The 22,436-nt window shown below is 44.9% G+C and overlaps 1 protein-coding gene across 1 annotated transcript in view; it reads left to right on the top strand.

Annotated features, from left to right (window-relative positions):
- Positions 1 to 22,436, top strand: part of HFM1 (helicase for meiosis 1) — a 472,985-nt gene that overhangs the window by 334,357 nt on the left and 116,192 nt on the right. The window contains exons 19-20 of the mRNA XM_030206735.1: positions 16,062 to 16,159; positions 16,243 to 16,374. Coding sequence (XP_030062595.1) covers positions 16,062 to 16,159; positions 16,243 to 16,374 — 230 coding nt within the window. The remainder of the gene's footprint in view (positions 1 to 16,061; positions 16,160 to 16,242; positions 16,375 to 22,436) is intronic.

The following is a 22,436-nucleotide window of genomic DNA, read 5'->3' as shown; positions in this document are numbered from 1 at the left end:
CTAACAGATGGGCGTCCTCAACCGATAATGGAAAAAAGAAGGGTGTCCCTGACGATCACTTGGGCGACTTTACTTGGTCCATTTTTTGTTATGACCAAGCCTCAAAAAGGTGCCTGAACTGACCAGATGACCACCAGAGGGAATCGGGGATGACCTCCCCTTACTCCCCCAGTAGTCACTAACTCCCTCCCACCCTAAAAAAAAATGTAAAATATTTTTTCCAGCCTCTTTGCCAGCCTCAAATATCATACCCAGCTCCATGACAGCAGTATGCAGGTCCCTGGAGCAGTTTTAGTGTGTGCAGTGCACTTCAGGCAGGCAGACCGAGGCCCATCCCCCCCTACCTGTTACACTTGTGGTGGTAAATGTGAGCCCTTCAAAACCTACCAGAAACCCACTATACCCACATGTAGGTGTCCCCCTTCACCCCTTAGGGCTATGGTAGTGGTGTACAATTGTGGGGAGTGGGTTTGGGGGGGGGGGGGGGGCTCAGCACACAAGGTAAGGGAGCTATGTACCCTGGAGCAATTTCTGAAGTCCACTGCAGTGCCCCCTAGGGTGGCCGGTTGGTGTCCTGGTATGTGAGGGGGACCAGTTCACTACGAATGCTGGCTCCTCCCACGACCGCTTCTGAGATGGGCGTCCTCGGTTTCCATTATCGCCGAAAATCGGAGATGACCATCTCTAAGGTCGACCTAAATTTCACGATTTGGGCTTCCCCGACCATATTATCAAAACGCAAGATGGACACCCATCTTATTTCGATAATATGGTTTCCCTGCCCCTTCGCGGGGACGTCTTGCGAGGACGTCCTCACGAAAACTTTGGCGCCCTGTTCGATTATCTGTCTTTTTTTCCCTTCCTTTCCTGTTCTCCCACTCTAGTTTCTAAATTGTAACTGTAATGTATTTATTTTGATTAGTTCATTGTAAGCCGCTTTGGGGCTGTAACACTATGGCAGAAGGCGGGGTATAAATGTACCGAAATAAATAAATAAATCGATCGCCGGGTGTAGAGGAGATGGTTGGCTTCGTTTTTCAGCCATAATGGAAAACGGGCCCAGCCATCTCAAACCCAGCGGAATGCAAGGCATTTGGTCGTGGGAGGAGCCAGCATTTGTAGTGTACTGACCCCCCTCACATGCCAGGACACTAACCGGGCACCCTAGGGGGCACTTCTAAAAATAATTTTAAAAAATAATAGCTCCCAGGTACATAGCTCCCTTACCTTGTGTGCTGAGCCCCCCAAAACCCACTCCCCACAACTTTACAACACTACCATAGCCCTAAGGGGTGAAGGGGAGCACCTACATGTGGGTACAGTGGGTTTTGGGGGAGGTTTGGAGGGCTTCCATTTACCACCACAAGTGTAACAGGTGGGGGGGAGATGGGCCTGGGTCCACCTGCCTGAAGTGCACAGCACTCACTAAAAACTGCTCCAGGGACTTGCATACTGCTGTCAGGGAGCTGGGTATGACATTTCAGGCTGGCATAGAGGCTGGAAAAAAAGTTGTTTTTTTTTGGGGTGGGAGGGGGTTGGTGACCACTGGGGAATAAGGAGAGGTGATCCCTGATTCTCTCCAGTGGTCATTTGATCAGTTGGGGCTCCTTTGTGAAGCTTGGTCGTGAAACAAAAAGGGACCAAGTAAAGTCGGCGAAATGCTCATCAAGCTTGGCTTTATTTTTTCAATTATCGGGCGAAGCTGGCCATCTCGTGAGCACGCCCCAGTCCCGCCCTCGTCCTGTCTTCACTACCCTACCGACACGCCCCCTTGAAGTTTCACCGGCTCCGCGACGGAAAGCAGTTGGCGCCGGCCAAAATCGGCTTTCGATTATACCGATTTGGCCAGGTTCAGGAGATCGCCGGCCATCTCCCGATTTGTGTCGGAAGATGGCCGGGGATCTCTTTCGAAAATGAACTGGATATTCTCCAAATGTCTATTTCCACTTCTGATACTGTTTTTTTTTTTGCTGTTTGTTTATGCAGTAGTGCATAGTTATTTCTTTAGCAGTTTTTGACACCTGGATTGAGTTTATATTTCAAGTTGTCACATATCTTTATACATTAGTATCATTATCTATATAAATAATTCTCACCCAGTAATTCTTAGCACCACTCACTGTCACTCCACCACTCCCTGCCCCTCACCCCTCACTGTCACCACTCCCTGCCCCTCAACCCTCACTGTCACTCACCCGCCCCCAGCCACGCCTCTTCCGCACATAATTCGCAAGGCCAACGTTCTAAGTGAAGCTGCACTTCCGGAATGTGAGGCGGCATAGATCGGAATGTGTCCCCACAAGTGTCCGCCCCGCCCTCGCGTCCGAACGTCGTGACATCCCCATGACGTCCGAACACCATCGCCACCCTGCCCTCGCGTCAACACGTCGAGGGCGGCAAAACATACACTACAAACGCCGCCGCCAACATCGCTATGCAACCCCCTACAAACAACATTGGCGCCCGCCCTCGTGTTTACACATCGAGGGTGCGAGAGGACTTCCACAGCCTTCATCTGCGCCTCAGAGGACCGCGACAGCGAACAAAATGCAGCGGCGGTAGGTAAACAAGGTGGACTCCTTCCTCCACCACTTCAGACACAACAGACGACATGCTAAGCACGACATCACTCCCCTTCATTCGCGTGCAGGCAGGCAGGCAAGGAACCAGGGAGGGAAGGGGGGGAGGAGCGACACCCTGCCACACACTCTCATTCACACACACACTCTCTCTCTCACAAACACACTTGCCCACAATCACTCTCTCTCAGTCAAAAACACACACTTCCACCCGGGAGGGAGGGGGACCACCCTGGCACAAAATCCTCTTCAAGACATTCATTGCACAAAACAAATACCTTGCTAGCACCCGTTTCATTGCTCTCAGAAACGGGCCTTTTTTTTTACTAGTAGTTCACATAAGTTCTATTATACAAAGTTTTTGTTTCTCACCTTCGTAGTAATTCAGAAACTTTTTTGCTGTTTAATAATAGCGCTGTTTAAAACTTAGGCTTGCTTGATGGCTATTTTATAGTACACAGTGAGGCATATTTTCAAAGCACTTTGGGAGGCTAAGTTCCATAGGTTTCTATGGAACTTTGGGAGGCTAAGTGCTTTGAAAATATGCCTCAATGTATTTTAGTGGGACAGCACAAAATTGTTTGGTTTCTGTATGATACATTAGGCAGTATATTCATATCACTATTTTCATGGGTTTTATACAGTTAGATTTGAGATAAGTAGTGTTTGCACTTTCACAAAGTGTTTCTACAAGCTCGTTTCTATTTCATTAAGAGTCAGTGACACTCTTTAGTTGCCATTTATTTATATTTCTAATAGATGCTGTCAGGCTCTCGCCAGATCCGCACCACTCTTTCTCAGTCTCTTCCTTTCTTCACCAAGCACGCCCTTCACTCCTGAGTAGACAGTCTGCAATCAGGGTCTCCGGACAACAGGCAAATCACCAGAAGTGCTTTATTATCTCCTGAGTACATTCACTCTGCTTTAAGGCTCCCCAGGCCTTCCCCTCTCCTTGAGGCAGTGGACAAAGAAATGATATTAAAAGTCTGGTGTTTAAAAAGTTCAATTTTTTACCTTGCAACTAAAGTGAAGGAATGCCAGATGGTTCAGATTATTTTCAATGTCTAGCTTGGCTAAGCTAAAGGTTAGAAAGGTCAGTGAGAAATGAAACTCTGTCCCTTGTGAATGATGAAGGCTAGCTCAACATTTGTATACTATTAGGCATATTGAATAGTTTTGCAAGCAGGCATGAGCCAGACATATGACATATTGTAGTTTAAGGAATAGGCTGAAATACTATTTAGAAGTTCTTAATATGTAGATATTCCTGATGTTTAGATTTGTTTTATAGGGAATTTGATTATGCTTATTTTAGAATATGTATTCTGTGTAGTTAATGTGTAGAATGTCTTTCTAAATTCTGTATTACTCTTTGTCTGACTTTCTAAGCAAAACTGTAGTTGAAGAGATCAACATATGGTTTGACTTAGCCATAGTTCTGGCTGATTTGATGTATGGAGCTGATAGGTGAAAAGAGGTCAGGACTAGTCAGCTCTCTTCTCCTTGATTAATTATAGGTAAAATGTAGGAATGGTCTTGAAAGTAATAACTGATATGTATGCCATTAAGTAAGATTGGCCCTTGACCCCTTTAATGAATGCCAGAGTTTAGTTAGCAGTTAGTACTAGGAATATGAGAATAATAAATGTAAGAATATCCATTATCCTCTAAGTGAACCCAGGTTAAGCTATAGATGAGAAATCAATCATAATAACATGTAGGAGTTCTGGAGCCCAAATGTCTAGCTTGAGGGGCCCCCAGGTCATAGGTCAGTTTAGGATGTCTGGAACCTATGTAACTGATATTTGTATAGAGCTGATTGGTTGAGGCAAGGTAATCAATCTATTCCTTAACCAATTGGAGAGTAAGGGGGCTAGGCTAGATAGAACTGTATTTAAGTGGGAGAAGAAGCAGTTTACGTCAGAAGGAGCTCAGAAGAAAGAGAAGGACAGAAGGAACAGACAGAAGAAGGAGAAGACAGCATAAGAAGAGAAGCAGCTGAGACAGAAGCCACAAAGACACAGAGAGCTGAGAAAGAGAAGAAGAGACTTAATGCTGATGTTCTACTTTGTTTGCTGGCAAATAAAGAAGATTTCTCTCTCATTCTGGTGTGCTGTCTGACTCCTGAAGTATCATAAATTCATGCATCAATTCCTGCAACAATTCTTGGTGGCAGCGGTGGGATCCTGAATCCTGCATTAATCCCAGCACCCAACTGACTGGAGAACATTCGCCGGGTATGTATTCTGTATTCTGTATTGTAATCCTAGCTAGGAAATTGTAAACCAGCCCCTCAAAAATTGGGGGAAGGAGAGTCTGATCAACTTTTAGCGAAGGCCCTAGTACCTTCTAGTCTAGTGGAGATTAGAAGCGAAAACGCTTAAGCTTATCTGTATCTGAGAAATCTGAAATTGTTGGGTGGGATTTTCTGTACTGAATGAATGTGTGATGCGTGAATGCTAAATGAGTGCGGACTTCTTATAGCTGCGTTTCCAATTAACGCGAGTTCAATTGGCCAGCAACGGAAGGAAGCGATTGTTGTCTGTCTACCATTTTGTTTCTGGATCTGTGGACCCCTTACCGCAAATCCAAAAAAATTCCCCCCCTCTTTGTGTGTTGTAACTGTAAGCATTATGGGAGGGAAATCGTCTAGACAAATTGATACTCCCCTAGATTGTATGCTTAAGAACTTCAAAAAAGGATTTTTAATTAATGACTATGGACAGACTTTAAGCTCAAGTACTCTAAGAACCTTGTGTGAAGTTGAGTGGCCATCTATGGGAGTGGGGTGGCCCTCTAGTGGCAGCTTAGATATTGAAGTAATCCGGAAGGTCTACAGCATAGTTGTAGGAGAACCAGAATATTCTGAACAACTCCCTTATATAGATTCCTGGGACAGCCTTGTGACTGACCCTCCCTCCTGGTTGAAAACTTATATGGGATCCCCAGTAAAATTCATGTTAGGCCGTGCTCAAAGAAAGATTAGAAAATCTAAACTAGAAGAGGGAAAGAGCCCTAGGAAGCCTACCACCCAATCGGTGGCTTCCGCCCCTACCCTGCCTGAGAAACCCATACTCTCTGATGACCCCTCAGACCTTGAGCCACCACCTTATGGCCCATTGTTGGGGTTCCGTGCCGCCCCTAGAGATCCACGCCGCCCAGCCCAAGCTTCTCCAGTACAGGCTTCTCCGGATAGTTCCTCCCCCACTGTGCGAACCCCACCACATCCTAGGTTGGACTTTTCAGCCAGTCTCTACCCTCCTCTGCCACATCCTTCCCTGTTAACCTCTGTAGACCCGCTTTGGGCTCCACTCCCTGATTCCTCAACTCCTGACAGCCCAGCCTCTCCTTCTAATACCCCTCCCCACTCATCAGGGGCCCGGCATCCCTTTCAATGGACTGAATCACCTGTGACCACCTCTCAGTCTATGAGTACCCCTCCCCATCCCTCAGGGTTTCAACACACCTCCACTGAATGGGTTAGACCTGCTGCAATCACCTTTGAGCATGATAGGAGGGTAGCTCCTAGCTCTACCTCAGATTCCATTCCCACCTCCTCGAGAGTTCTGCCACTCCGACAGGTAACCATCACTCGACCGGATCCTAATAATCAGGGTCAGGTTATACAGGCACAGGCCTACCAGTATGTACCCTTCACAACCACCGATCTCCTGAATTGGAAGACGCATTACCCCTCTTATACTGAAAAGCCTCAGGCAGTGGTGGACCTAGTGGCTAGCATTATGGCCACCCATAACCCAACCTGGACTGATTGTCAACAACTTCTCCTGACCCTCTTCACAACTGAGGAGAGGCGGAAGATTTTGCAAAATGCTGAGGCCATCACGCGAGAGCGTGTCCCCGGGGGGACACAGGACCCAGAGGGATGGGTTAGAGCTCGGTTTCCTCGCGCAGCTCCAGTTTGGGATCCAAATAATGAGCAGCAATATGAACTGTTGTCTGGCTATTGCCGGGACTTGCTGGAAGGTATGAGGAAAGGCATAAAGAGGCCCATTAATCTGGCAAAGGTCTCTGAAATTCTCCAAGGGGCAACTGAATCCCCTGGGGCCTTTTTAGAGCGACTAATTGAAGCCTACAGAACATACACCCCATTTGATCCTGAAGCACTAGAAAACCAGAGAATGGTGAATAGTGCATTGGTGGCCCAGAGTATGCCAGATATCCGGAAGAAGTTGCAGCGTCAGGAGGGATTCGCAGGGATGAATACCACCCAGCTAATTGAGATCGCAACCAAGGTTTTCATTAATAGAGATCAGGAGGTGCGCCGAGAGGCTGACCGGAAGATGCAGAAGAAGGCCGACCTTTTAGCGGCAGCCATTACTAATTCCACCCTTAATCGAGGTCGACCTCTAGCTAATGGGAAGCCAAAGTGGGACCCCGGACCACCAGCCAGGCCCCAAGATTCCTTCAATCAATCCCGGCCAAGGGGGGAGAATCCCAGACCAAGATTGGAGAGGGATCAGTGTGCCTACTGTAAGGAAAGAGGGCACTGGAAAGATGAATGCCCCCAGAGGCGCCAGGGACTGAGAAGGGGACCAGGAGATCGAGGAAGCCGAGGCCGAGTTCGAGAGGGAAGATATGAGCCTGCTGAATCTGACATCATCGGGATAGCCGAGATGGCAGAATGGGACGAATAGGACAGACCGGGTTCCTACAAACTGGGCTCCCAGGAACCTATGGTCAAGTTAACTATAGGGAGCCGCTCAATTCCATTCATGATTGATACAGGAGCTGAACATTCTGTTGTGACGGAGCGATTAGCGCCTGTGTCTGGAAAAACTGTCCGAGTGGTGGGAGCCACGGGGGTGCAGAACCGGAGGCCCTTCCTGACAACCCGTAGATGCCAATTAGGCTCACACACAGTCACTCATGAATTCCTGTATATGCCAGACTGTCCAATCCCTTTGTTAGGTCGAGACCTGCTGTCCAAGCTTAGGGCCCAAATTTCCTTTGACTCTGATGGCCAGACTTCAGTCTCCTTTCGGCCCCCGACATCTAGCCCTAAGGGTATATTGAGTTTCTGCTGCCCCCTTGAAGAAGAATGGCGGCTGCATCAGTCACATGGCCAAGTTGACCTACCCCTGGCGGACAGCTTTCAGGTCAGTGGGGTATGGGCAGAAGATAATCCCCCAGGGTTGGCCCGAAATATTCCTCCTGTCCATGTAGACTTACTTCCAAGTGCCCGGCCAATCCATCTTCGCCAATACCCAATTCCCAGAAAGGCTCTGGAAGGGATCCAAGCACACCTGAATCGTCTGTTATCCCATGGAATTATTCGTCCTTGTCAGTCTCCATGGAATACGCCACTATTGCCAGTTCAGAAGCCAGGGACTGAGGACTACCGGCCAGTCCAAGACTTACGAGTGGTCAACAAATCCACTATTTCATTACACCCTGTAGTGCCTAATCCATATGTCCTGCTAGGATTGATACCTTCTGGAGCTACCCATTTCACGACACTAGACCTAAAAGATGCCTTCTTTTGTATTCGGGTGGCCCCCGCCAGTCAACTGCTTTTTGCCTTTCAATGGGAAAACCCAGTAACAGGAAGGAAGCTTCAGTATACATGGACCCGCCTGCCACAGGGGTTCAAGAATTCCCCCACTATTTTTGGGACTGCCCTAGGACAAGACCTTAAGACTTTTAAATCTGAGCCTTCCAGGCGAGTTTTACTCCAGTATGTAGATGACCTCCTGATTGCAGCAGTGACTCAGGAAGAGTGTTTTGAGGCTACAAGAGAATTGCTGGAGCTACTCTTGGATGCAGGCTATAAGGTCTCACGCTCAAAGGCCCAACTCTGTCAGGCAGAAGTGAAGTATCTGGGCTTTTGCATTTCCCAGGGAAGTCGGAGACTGGATGTCAGTAGGAAGCAAGCAGTTGCTGCAATTCCCCAACCCAAGTCCAGAAGGGAAGTTAGGGAATTTCTGGGAGCAGCCGGATTCTGTAGAATTTGGATTCCAAATTTTGCATTGATGGCGAAACCCCTTTACCAGGCCACAAAGGGGGGTGAAAAGGAACCATTTGAATGGGGACCTACTGCTCAACAATCCTTCATTGCCATAAAGAAAGCCCTACTCCAAGCCCCTGCGTTAGGTCTTCCTGATGTGGAGAAACCTTTCTCATTGTATGTCCATGAGCGACAGGGGGTTGCTCTGGGTGTGCTGACCCAGATGATGGGATCCTGGCAGAGGCCTGTTGCATACCTGTCTAAACAGCTGGATGGAGTGGCTAAAGGATGGCCAGCCTGCATGAGGGCCATTGCAGCAACAGCCTTACTGGTCCAGGAAGCTGATAAGCTGACCTTGGGGCAAGAACTGGTTGTTAAAGTCCCCCACGCAGTTCTTACCCTCATGGAGTATAAGGGCAACCACTGGTTTACAAATAACCGCATGGTTAAGTACCAAGCTAGCTTATGTGAGAATCCACGGATACACCTGGAAACAGTGGCTACATTCAATCCCGCCACTCTTTTGCCAGCATCTGAGGGACCACCGGATCATGACTGTATCCAAACCATGGATGAAGTGTACTCCAGTCGACCAGATCTTAAAGATGTTCCGTGGAGGGACCCAGATGTAATTTATTTCACAGATGGAAGCAGTTATGTGGAGAACTCCAAGCGATTGGCAGGCTATGCTGTGGTGACAGAGGACAAGGTGATAGAAGCAAGAGCCCTGCCCCAAGGAACTTCAGCCCAGAAAGCAGAACTTGTGGCCCTCATACGAGCTCTGGAGTTAGCAGCAGGACTGGTAACCAACATTTATACTGATTCCAAGTATGCCTTCACAACTTTACACGCTCATGGAGCTTTGTATAAGGAAAAGGGACTCATAAATGCTGCAGGCCAACCTGTTAAGTATGGACCTGAAATACTTCAGCTGCTAGAGGCTGTGTGGGCCCCTAAGAAGGTAGCTGTTATTCATTGCAGGGGACACCAAAGGGTAGATACTCCAGTGGCCCGAGGGAACCGCCATGCTGATCGGGTGGCCAAGGAAGCTGCTCGAGGACCCCCAGCAAGTACTGTGACTCCCCTGTTCCAAATTCGACTGCAAGAATGGACGCCTATGTATACCCAAATGGAAGAGAAATGGGCTCAAGAGGAAGGTGCAGTAAGGAGACCTGATGGCTGGTTACATCTCCCTGATACCAGAGTTCTGGTGCCACGCCACCTAGCTTGGCCTGTAGTGTCTCAAGCTCATGACCTATCACACTTAGGGAAAACAGCACTAGCCCGCCTACTCAGTCGAGTAGTGGTGCTGGAAGGATTGGATAGTCTGGTTGCCACTGCCTCAGCCCGATGTACTCTCTGTGCCCAGAATAATGCCCGTCAGGGACCCCGTATTCCACCAGGAGTTCAGTCTAGAGGACTAACACCCTTTGAGTCTCTAGTTATAGACTTCACAGAAATGCCCAGGAGCGGTAGGCTCCGATACCTCTTGGTCATGGTCTGTACCTTTTCTGGGTGGGTGGAAGCATATCCTACAGTCACTGAGAAAGCCACAGAAGTAGCTCGAGCCCTCCTTAGGGATGTCATCCCCAGGTATGGATTGCCCCTTGCCATAGGTTCAGATAATGGTCCCGCCTTTGTTGAAGCCACACTTCAGGCCCTGTCCCGCGCATTGCGCATTACCTGGAAATTGCATTGTGCCTATCGTCCCCAGAGTTCAGGGCAGGTTGAGCGGGCAAACAGAACCTTGAAAAATAGCCTAGCAAAGATTTGTCAGGAAACCCAACTGAAATGGCCACAGGCACTGCCACTAGCCCTCTTCCGCCTCCGATGCACCCCAACTAAAGGAACAGCCCTCTCTCCCTTTGAAATTGTGTATGGGAAGCCCCCAGCCATTTTGCAGGGAATTAAGGGAGACATAGGGATTTTAGGGTCTGCCCAGGTGCAGGAGCAGGTAGCCCTCTTGGGCAGGATAATTTCTGAGCTTCAGTCTTATGTGAGAGAAATAAACCCTGTCCCCTTCCAGGCTCAGGTACATTCCTTCCTGCCAGGGGATAGAGTTTGGGTGAAAGACTGGAGGCTCCAGCCTTTGGGGCCCCGATGGAAAGGACCTTTTACTGTTTTGCTTTCTACCCCTACAGCTGTGAAGGTCGCAGGGATAACTCCATGGGTCCATTGGTCTCGAATTAAGTCTGCTGACCAGACTGAGCCCAGCACGGATCAGACGGAGCCTAAACAGTGGAGAGCAGAAAGTGATCCAGCGGAGCCATTGAAGTTGCGCCTGACCCGAACCAAAGAATCTACTAGCTGAAAAGAAGGGTCAACTGCATACTGCAGGAGCTGCTGAACTTCGGCTTCACACTGAGACTCTTTCTTGTCCAGATTCTGGCTTTCTTGGAATTTGAGAGCTTGATCCTTGTCAGTTGAGGGTCTATCCCAACTGGTATAAGAACTCAAAGACTGAGAACATTATATGAGAATAATCTGTGATTAGCACAGACTGTTGAAATATTATTGCTTAATTAGTTGCTGTATTTGTTTTAGATTAGGAAGAAAGAAAATGTTAGTAGTTTGGATGCTTTTGTTGTTTTCTACTCCTTGCCTCCTTGTTCCTAAAACCCCAACTCGCTCCAACCTTTGGTTACACTCTGTCCAGGAATTAATTAGCCAGGCAAAGATTACTTCCCCTTGTATTGTGTGTTCCCGATTTTCTCCTTATACTACAGATGTCCCAGCTGTTCCTGTCCCTGTGCAGCTCCCAGCTCTTATACCTCCCTACTTTTCGAGTTCAGGTCCTTGGAGCCAGGATTATACTTGGTGGTCCTTTTATAATGCTACTTCCCCCTCTGACTCTTCTCTAAGGCCAGTTTTTACGTCTCCCTATCCAGCTTCTGGAGTGTTTTGTTTAACAAGAGACATCTCAACTGTTCTTCCCATTCCCTGTAACTATACTAATGTTCTCCCAGAGAAGGAGGAACCTGTGTGGGTAGTTTCTCCAGGTACTCCTATGTGCCCTACTACCATACCTGCAGATTATGACCAAGGTGATTATCTGGCTCCTAACTATACTACTGAGAAGACTATAGTGTCCCATCCTATTTTCTACTTTCATAAGTCCCCGGGGTATGAAGGGGTTGCATCATATGAGCGGTCTGTTACAATTGGGGATTGGCACCTATGGTGTACAAAGTCTCCATTTCTTCTTCGTTCCCCCTGGGATAGGGGCTCACATTATGGGCATCCTAATCTCCATCCTGTGCCTACATTATTGGGAACTTTCGTCGCCCTCTCCTTGGTCATTACTGGCTCTGTGATAATGTCCTCCACATGATTCTTCCCCCCCACATATGATTTTTGTGTATTGGTAACCTTGAATTATTTCCTAAAGTTATTCCTCTTCTCAAACCACCATCCCCGCACCGCTCTAAGCGAGAGGCCTTGTCCTTACCCTCCTCCGTTGCCACAGAGGATGAGGCGATTGAATTAGCCCTCCAGTATATCAATTCTACTTATCCTCTGACTAAAAAGAGACTTGTAGCCCTTTCTGCTACGGCCTGGATTCCAATTGGGGGTCCGGTAGCGGGTATTACTGAACTAGGTATGGCCACCCGGAGACTTCAATCCCTACTTCATGTTTTAGTTCATGAGCTGAATGTGGTAGTTAATGCATTGCAGGATCAAATTAATGAATTAAGTATAGTTTCTTGGTATAACCGTATGGGCCTTGATTATCTCTTTGCAGCCCAGGGTGGCCTCTGCACAGTGCTAAATTCTTCAGAGTGCTGTACCATTGTCATAAATAGGACGCATGTAGTTAGGCATGCCATGGATAAAGTCCTACAGTTGGCCAGCCTTAATGTGGAAGATTACCGAGGAGGATTAGACCTTACCCTCCTGGTGGTGGTCATTGACTTCCTGGATACGTCCCTTGTTCATTTCCCTAATAGTCTTAGTTCTAGCAGGGTTGTTGTTTTGTTTCCTGGCCTCATGTGCTTCGGCAGTATGCCGTCGGACCTTAACAAGTAGGGTAATGGTGGTTCATAAGTCTATTCCTAGTTAGGACCACTATAATCCCCAGAGTTTGAGTAGTGAGACTTATCTCTGCATAAGCTGATTTTAGTCTCAAAGGGGGGAATGAGGCAGTGGACAAAGAAATGATATTAAAAGTCTGGTGTTTAAAAAGTTCAATTTTTTACCTTGCAACTAAAGTGAAGGAATGCCAGATGGTTCAGATTATTTTCAATGTCTAGCTTGGCTAAGCTAAAGGTTAGAAAGGTCAGTGAGAAATGAAACTCTGTCCCTTGTGAATGATGAAGGCTAGCTCAACATTTGTATACTATTAGGCATATTGAATAGTTTTGCAAGCAGGCATGAGCCAGACATATGACATATTGTAGTTTAAGGAATAGGCTGAAATACTATTTAGAAGTTCTTAATATGTAGATATTCCTGATGTTTAGATTTGTTTTATAGGGAATTTGATTATGCTTATTTTAGAATATGTATTCTGTGTAGTTAATGTGTAGAATGTCTTTCTAAATTCTGTATTACTCTTTGTCTGACTTTCTAAGCAAAACTGTAGTTGAAGAGATCAACATATGGTTTGACTTAGCCATAGTTCTGGCTGATTTGATGTATGGAGCTGATAGGTGAAAAGAGGTCAGGACTAGTCAGCTCTCTTCTCCTTGATTAATTATAGGTAAAATGTAGGAATGGTCTTGAAAGTAATAACTGATATGTATGCCATTAAGTAAGATTGGCCCTTGACCCCTTTAATGAATGCCAGAGTTAGTTAGCAGTTAGTACTAGGAATATGAGAATAATAAATGTAAGAATATCCATTATCCTCTAAGTGAACCCAGGTTAAGCTATAGATGAGAAATCAATCATAATAACATGTAGGAGTTCTGGAGCCCAAATGTCTAGCTTGAGGGGCCCCCAGGTCATAGGTCAGTTTAGGATGTCTGGAACCTATGTAACTGATATTTGTATAGAGCTGATTGGTTGAGGCAAGGTAATCAATCTATTCCTTAACCAATTGGAGAGTAAGGGGGCTAGGCTAGATAGAACTGTATTTAAGTGGGAGAAGAAGCAGTTTACGTCAGAAGGAGCTCAGAAGAAAGAGAAGGACAGAAGGAACAGACAGAAGAAGGAGAAGACAGCATAAGAAGAGAAGCAGCTGAGACAGAAGCCACAAAGACACAGAGAGCTGAGAAAGAGAAGAAGAGACTTAATGCTGATGTTCTACTTTGTTTGCTGGCAAATAAAGAAGATTTCTCTCTCATTCTGGTGTGCTGTCTGACTCCTGAAGTATCATAAATTCATGCATCAATTCCTGCAACATCCTCAGTGTAGCTCCACTTTTAAACACAGTTCATTGGAGCCCTGCTTGCAATACAGTTCAGTGTGGGCCTGCTTTCCACACAGTTCACTTTGGCCCTGCTTTCAATAGGGTTTTCTCCAGCACTGCTTCTAATCCAGTACTTAGTAGCACTGCTCACAATTCAGTTCAGTTAGCAGTGTTTTCCTCATCAATTCAGTTTAGCACTGCTTTCAAACACAGTTTAGTTTAGTATTGCCTTCAAACACAGTTCATCTTAGAAATAAAATTAAACAGTTCAATTCAATGGCATTATGGTCTAAGTCACTTTCTCACTCTTAGACCTAATGACACACCTCCCTCATTTGTCAGCACAAAACCACCTGACATCCACCCGCCGGGTCAATTCACCAAGGCTTCATTCACTCTCTCCAGTTCAGTTCATAACTCACTTTAAGAGCCCTCCACCAGCACTTCCATTTCCTCCTCATTCTCCCCTCCTTCCACCTCCTCCAGTTCCATTCTCTCCTCCCCTTCCTCCCGGTCTAGGGGCTCCTCCCTTCCCCCATCTGATTCCATCTTCCAATCACACCCCGGCTCCTCCCTCTCTTGCCTAGATTCTTCTCCCTTCACCTGATCCCTCTGCTGGTGCTGCACTGCCTTCTGGGGCTTGTAGTTTCTTAGCTCCTGGCTTCTCTGATGTTGCCCTGCCTTCTGGGCTTTGTAGTTCCTTGATTCTGAATCTCTCTGGTGCTGCACTGCCTTCTGGGGCTTGTAGTTTCTTTGCTCTTCACAATGCTTTTCCACTCCAGGTACATGTTTATCTGTTGCAGTATTTGGATTACTAGCGAGTTCATAAACATCCATTGGAAGGTATTTTGTTGTTTGTCTTTCTGTCTCTTAAGTTGAGTTGAGCACTCTTGTCCTAATTTTTTTCAGTTCATTACATCGTGCATATTAGTCTATTTAGTGGAGTTTAGTTAAGAGACATTAGATCCTTTAGAGGAGGACTATTTATTGGTTTTCTGTTTCTTAAAGATTTTCAGCAATTTAACAGATATCAGTATTACGTTAGCAGTCCACTTGATATGTGCTTTATGTCAAATTATTAATTGATTTTAGTTATTTATTGATTGTTTTTTATATTTTTTGCATTGTTACTATATATATTATTTTTCATGTTATTTTAAGGGATAGGATATGTTCTTACTATACGTGTACTCTGTTAGATATCATCTCTTTGTTCATTTGTTTAATTCTTTATGTATTGATAGATGGATACTTTTTTTAAATTATGCATTATGTATGTTTTAAATGTTTTTACTATGTCATATTTAGTTAGATTTGTTTATTGTTTTTATTATATTTTAGACTCCTGAGACAGGCCTTTCCCGCCGAAACACAACTTGTGTCAGACTCCTGAGGCAGGCCTTTGCAGCTGAAACATGACTCATGTTGAGTCATTGGATGTTGTAATAAATATTTTGTACATTTTGAACATCATCTAATTTCCTCTTTTCGTCATCTTTGCTGTATTTAGTGTGCTAAAAACTAAGACCCATGGAGAGAAGGAATTGTTTCCTAGATTGTCAGCTATAAATGGCTGAAAGCAAATTAAATAAATAAATATTGTTGCAATGGCCAGGCTAAGCAGGGTGTGTAAAAATAGGAAAAATTGTAGGGATTAACAAATGAAAACTCATGGTGCTAAAGCATGAATAAGGCTAAAAACATGACTGAACTATAAGTAGAGGAAATTTATAGGCTATAAAATGTTCAGTGCTAACCTGGTATGGTTTTTGTGATCTATTCTCTACTAAAGGCAAAGTTCAAACTATGTGAAAGGGCACATATCACCGACATAATACTAGTACATGATGAATTTGGTATTGATAGGGATGTGCATAGGGCAAACATTTTTGGTCATTTTAGTTTTCTTTGGCCCTTTTTTATGATTTTTGGAATATGTTTGGTTTGTTTTATGCATTCATTTTAATACAAATGTTTAGTGCACATTAAAACCTTTTATGCACACAGACTGGCTTAATGTTGGTAAATTCATAGATTAACATGCTTTAGATTGATTTTCCATGCATTAAATTTTTAAAGATGTGCTAACGAGCCAAATGTGCATAGTTTGAATCTGATCCTAACACTAAATTCAATATCTAAGATCATTTTTTTTTCTTTTTAGTCTTATTCAGGCCTGTCTTGGATGCATTCCTATTCAAGATTTTTCCCTGACACAAGATATAGCTAAAATTTTCAGAAGTGGCACAAGAGTCACTAAATGTATGGTAAAAATTTACTTTCTATCCATTTGATGATAAACCCTATTGCTTCAATTTTAGATTGAGCCCACTTTTTTCCCTTAGGTTTATCTGAATTTCTGGCATCACAAGAAAATAAGTTTTCTGCATTTCTGAACTCTCTGATTTTGGCTAAGTGTTTCAGGTCAAAACTGTGGGAAAACTCTCCATACATATCCAAACAGCTGGAAAAAATTGGTATGTATTTATGTATTCCAATTTGCTTTAGTTTCTTAGGCCTGTGACAGTAGACCTTCTAAGCTGTGCAGATTTGCTGCTATCAGTAAAATTCTGCTTAGACGTAGGAACGTTGAGATACCACATAGAGCAAACGAAGAACAGCAAGGAGTGGGAAATAGATCAGGAAATCCAGAGAGGAACAAGGAGAACTTTCATTATTCAAATGAAGTTTATTTGACAGGAGACTCAACACAGGATTGTGTTTCAGATACATTCCTGCCTCAGGAGTCTCTTTAGTTGACCTCTCATGTGAAAAACTCCAAAGTCAAGAAATATGTATTTTATTTATTTATGTATGTATTTATGTATGTATTTATTTATTTATTGCATTTGTATCCCACATTATCCCACCTCTTTGCAGGCTCAATGTGGCTTACAATACACCATGAATGGTGGAAATATATAAGAGAATATACATTTAGTATTACATAATGATATTGGGTAACATGATAATGATGAAACATGATAGTGGTGTAGCAAGCAAATATTATAAGACAATTCTGGATATATGTGTATAAGTTCACATTTGTTGATCTTTGTGGTATGCCTTGTTGAAGAGTTGGGTCTTCAGTAGTTTGCGGAAGTTAGTTAATTCATAGATCGTTTTCAGGCTGCGCGGCAGTGCGTTCCAGAATTGTGTGCTCAAGTAGGAAAAGGTTGACGCATGCGTTAGTTTGTATTTTAGACCTTTACAGTTGGGGAAGTGAAGATTGAGGAATGTGCGGGATGATTTTTTAGCATTCCTGGACGGTAAGTCTATCAGATCTGACATGTAGGCTGGGGCATCTCCGTGAATGATTTTGTGAACTAGGGTACATATTTTGATGTGATGCGTTATTTAAGCAGGAGCTAGTGTAGCTTTTCTCATAGGGGTTTCGTACTTTCATATTTTGTTTTTCCAAATATGAGTCTAGCTGCAGTGTTCTGAGCTGTCCGAAGTTTCTTGATTATTTGTTCTTTGCAGCCAGCGTATAGTGCGTTGCAGTAGTCTAGGTGACTGAGTACCATCGATTGTACCAAGTTGCAGAAGACGGTCCTTGGGAAGAAAGATCTTACTCTTTTTAGTTTCCACATTGAGTGGAACATCTTCTTGGTTGTGTTTTTTGCGTGACTCTCAAGAGTTAGGTGTCGATCAATGGTAACTCCAAGAATTTTAGGGTATTGAAACATTTTGTGGTTCTCTTCAATTGTCTTTTTCAAGACCTAATTGTTGTTTCAGTACCCTAAGATATGTATTTCTTCACTTTGGAGGTTGTCACATGAGACACCGATTACAGAGGCTCCCTAGGCAGGCCTGTGGCTGAAAAACAATATTGTGTTGAGTCTCCTGTCAAATAAACTTCATTTGAGTAATCAAAGTTCTCCTCATTCATCTCTGGATTTCCTGGTCTATTTCCCACTCCTTTCTTGTTCAGATTTGCTGCTGTGCATAACTTCAGGTCCTCCTGCATATATCTGCTGTATTTCCACAAAGGTCAAGCCTTGGTTGCCTTTCGGTTCCATACTGTGGGTGTCTATAGCCAGTCTGCTGAGAGTGTATTAGTTCCTCCACCCACTTGCTGCCTGCAGCTAATCAGCTGAGCCTGAATGAAACCTCCAACCCGTTCTACTGTCTTCAGGTGGTGGGGCAGAATACTGGAATTGGATTTTGTTCTCCTTTACAGCGTTCTATTATTTCTTGATCTTGCCTGTGCCCAATCTGTTGAGGTGAGCTTGTTCCTGGAATATGATCTCAGTGCCTCCTGCCTACAGGTAAAGTGGATAGGAGTGAGAGAACTGTGGTAACCTGTGTACTAAGAAAGGAGGAATGTATGTTAGATTGATACTGAGAAGATACTGGGGAAGAAAAGAGAAGCAAGTGACAGGTGGTGAGGAAAAAGGCAGATATTGGGAAGGGGTGAGGAAAGACAAGAGATGGAAAAGGGGGAAGAGAGAAAGGCAGAGGCTGGGAAAATTGGGAGAGAGGTAGGGGCTAATGAAGAGGACTGGGAAGAAGCAGTTGCTGGGAAATGGGGGGAAGGGCAGATGAGAAGATGGTGTGAAAGATATAGGAAAGTAACGGATACTGATGCTGGGAGTGGGACAGATGCTGGGGAGGGGAGAAAGTTGGATATATTCAGGAGAAGGGAAAAGTAGCAGGGGCAGATAATTGTGAAGGGAGAGGGGCCAGATACTGAGGAAGAGGAAAAGAGTCATGGATATATATGATGAGAAATACGCAAGGGGCAGAGGCTAAGGAAATGATAGCGAGGTAGAAGATAGTGGATAAGGGAAGAAAGACAAGTGGGCAGATACTGGGGAAGGAAGAAGAGGTAGGGGTAGACACTGGAGAAGCGGTAAAGAGACAGGGTAGGTGATAGGAAAGGAGTTAAAAATCAAGAGGTAACATAAGAATTGCCCTACTGGATCAGACTAATGGTCCATCTAGCCCAGTATCCGTGGCTAGTTCATGTCACAAGTACCTGGTAGAATCCAAAAAGTAGCTTGGTACTTAATCCCAAAGATAAGCTGTGGCTTTCCCTAGGTCTACTTTAATAATGGTTTATAGGCTTTTCTTCCAGGAATTTGTTCAAACTTATTTAAAACCCTGTGATGTCCAACCAGGTCATGGCATGGTGTGTATCACCAGGTCTGCTTCCTCTTACACTTTCCTTGAAAGAAGCCAGGAAAAATCCCCCTGATCCAGATACAGATCCGGTCCAGGCTTTCCAACTCTCCAGCTCAGACACTCACCCAGCAGCCAGTTCCAGAACATAAAGAGCTTTTATTCAGCACAAAGAATTAGATTCCATTAGCAAAGTTCAGTCTCCAAAACATAGCACAAGTCCCACTGACATGTGCTCCAGGATTCAAAGAAAAATATAAATCCAAAAGAATTCATGCAAAAACTGCACAGGAAGGGTTTCTCTTTTCTTCCGTAGCCCAGCTTGCATTTTAAGTCCATAGTAGTTCATAAGTTTCTCATACGTTTGAACCAGTGTTTCCAGGACACAGCCTAGAGCTGTGCCCCTAATGAACCTCTCTCTGATCAGGTTAATTCCCCACCTGATCCCAGCCATAGGTCAGGACCGCTCGTTAATCCTTTCAAGTGGCTGACCCTGACCCCTCTCTTTCTTCAGGCAGGTAGTAACATTTCCCCAGTGAGGTCTGGACACCCGTTCTTTCTTGCAGCCAGGGGCTGACTGCTCCAAGATAGTTTCTGCACCTTTCACATGGCTGAGCCTGACCCCCTGTCTCTCTTCAGGCAGGTCAGTACCTTTCCCACAACAGCATTTTCCCCGGTGAGGCTCGGAAACCAGTTCTTTCTTTCAGCCAGTCTAGGACTGCTCAGAGACATTCTCTTTACCTTTCACATGGCTGACCCTGACCCTTATCTCTCTCTGGTCAGTCAGGTCAGAACCTGTCTCACAAAAGCATTTTCCCCGGTGAGGACTACTGGAAACCAGTTCTTTCTTCCAGCCACTGACTAGGCCTGCTGCAAGACAGTCTCTGCACCTTTCACATGGCTGATCCTGACTCCCCTCTCTCTCAGGTCAGTACCTTTCCCACAACAGCATTTTCCCCGGTGAGGACCGGAAACCAGTTCTTTCCCCTTCTCTCACTAACCAGGCACTGTATTAACTTTAGGGTCCTCCTGCCTTAGGTTAGGTAGCCAATTTACTCCCTGCAGCCGGTTCTCTGTGAGGAAGGTTCCCCCTGCCCTCGGTCAGGTTGCTCTCCTTCTCTCTCTTTTCACTCTCTGGTCTCCTCTCTGATCACAGCAGGCTTTTTACCTCTGGGTCTCCCGGAGAGAAACAGCCCCACCTGTTTCCAAGCTTCACTTTGGCTTACTGCTTACTGAGTCAGGAGCAAAGGTGGGATCTAAGTCTTGGCATGTCTGTAAGGACCAATTTCTTTCCCTCCAGGAAAGCACTACAGGAAAGCACCTCCCTTCCCAAGGCCACGCCAGGTTTTCTCCCTTCCAGGGTTCAGTGTCTGTCTTGAGAAAGACATCACTAAGCACCACTGGGAAGGGTTTAGAACTGGGGAATCTGCCCTCTCCATAATTATACTCGCCACTCACCTGCTGCAAGCCTTCCAGGGATGCATAGCCAGCTATCCAGGTAAAATTCCTCTCCTTTCTTATAGTATTTACAGGATAGTAAGATATGAAGAGACAACAGAGAGACCAGAATGGTGTCTCATACATCACAACCCATCAGTCCTAACTTTTTACCACTTGCTCCAGCAATGAGTTCCAGAGCTTAATTGGATGGTCTTATGGACAACCCTCAAGTTTGAATCTAGTGCATCAAGTTTTACCTATGGACATGTGGACTAAACTAAAAGCCGGTTAATTTCACAGATTCTTCATGTGATTTAATGGGTTATCCCCGTTGGCCACATGGACAACTGGGCCTATCACTTCAGGTATGAAAAATGGGCTAGCCCGCTTGCCTATAAGACCATCTATATTCTGAGTGAAAAATATATTTCTCTAAGGACAAGCAGGAACAATATTCTCACATGTGGGTGATGTCATCCAGGGAGCCCGGTGCAGAAACACTGCACTGTGCACTGTCACATTAAATCTTTGAGATTGTACCCCCACCGTGCATGCGCAGGTGCCTTCCTGCTTGACGCTCGAGCATGAGACCAGCAGTCTACCATTTTCAGTGGAGTAGAGAGATCAAGAGGCATCGACCATTTTCGGGTATTTAACTACTCAAGCTCCCCGAACCATAGAGCCTTTTGACTTCACGTTGGCCATTTTTCCCTTCATGTCAATGAGGGTGCCAAGGGGCTCATTTTCAAAGCACTTAGCCTTCCTAAGTTCCATAGAAACCTATGGAACTTTGGAAGGCTAAGTGCTTTGAAAATATGCCTCGAAAGTGGCTTTAAAAAGTGTACTCGATGCAATAGGACTATTTCAGGCACAGACCCCCATAACTGGTGAGTTCAGTGCTTGGGTCCGGAACACTAGGACATACAGTATAGCTTCTGCCTGTGCATTCAAGCGAGGACTCTTAAAGCCCACAGAGTCCAGCATGAAAATCTTTTTTGTTCTGCATCGACATTGGCATCCGCATCGATAATGGCAAGAGATGTGACACTCATCGCAGAACCTGCATCAGCTTCGGCATCAACATCAGGTGTACTGATGCAACTTCAAGATGGTTCATCGTTGGATTTAGTACTGTGACAGTGTAAGGATTCTATGTCCTGTTTGTTGGTGTTGTGTGCGTCAAGGGACCTGCAGCGTAAAAAAATCTAAGAATCATCACCATTGTTCTCTCTCCAGGCACTCTGCCAACACCTCCCCTGAATTGATGTCCTTGATGCACAGAAAGCGTCCATGTTTTGATGCCTACGTACTTCAATTCTTCATTGCCTCTTCCTATGCTCCACTCTAGATCACCCTTGTCCCTTTTCATAATATATTGTCTTTCATGGCCAGCCTAGTCACTATTACTCTAGAACAATGCCCTTGCATTTAGTAGCACCATCACTGTTGTATTAAGGATCTGCTGTTGAGCTACCTAACCCAGGTATTCAAAGACCCAATCCCAAAACTCCTACACTTTTGAGTAAGTCTACTAAATATGGAAAATGGTCTCAAGTGATCCATGACTCCTCTAACATTGATCACTTACACTGCTGCCCATATTTTTTCAGATATGTTGGTGCATAGAACCATCTCAGTAGCACTTTATAGTCACTCTCCACCAGCTGGCCGGCTACAAAGATCTTGACTGCTCTTTAGTATCTATGCCCAATACTCTTTCCCAGGTCAGCTTCCCAGTTTCTACTTTTCTGCTCCTTTAAATAACTTGTAGATTTCTTTTATATATATATATATATATATATATATATATATATATATATATATATATATATATATATATATATATATATATACCCTTTGGTCTGAAAACCCGCTGTTAGAACTTCAAATGGCATCTTGGTTCTCCCAATATCATTGCTTCTCTTTCTATTGCCCAGGTAATGCTTAACTTGTGAAAATAAGAAAGCATCGCTTG

The sequence above is a fragment of the Microcaecilia unicolor genome, chromosome 6 (assembly GCF_901765095.1).
Source record: "Microcaecilia unicolor chromosome 6, aMicUni1.1, whole genome shotgun sequence".
Taxonomy (NCBI): Eukaryota; Metazoa; Chordata; class Amphibia; order Gymnophiona; family Siphonopidae; genus Microcaecilia; species Microcaecilia unicolor.
This window is presented reverse-complemented; position numbering and strand designations above follow the sequence as displayed.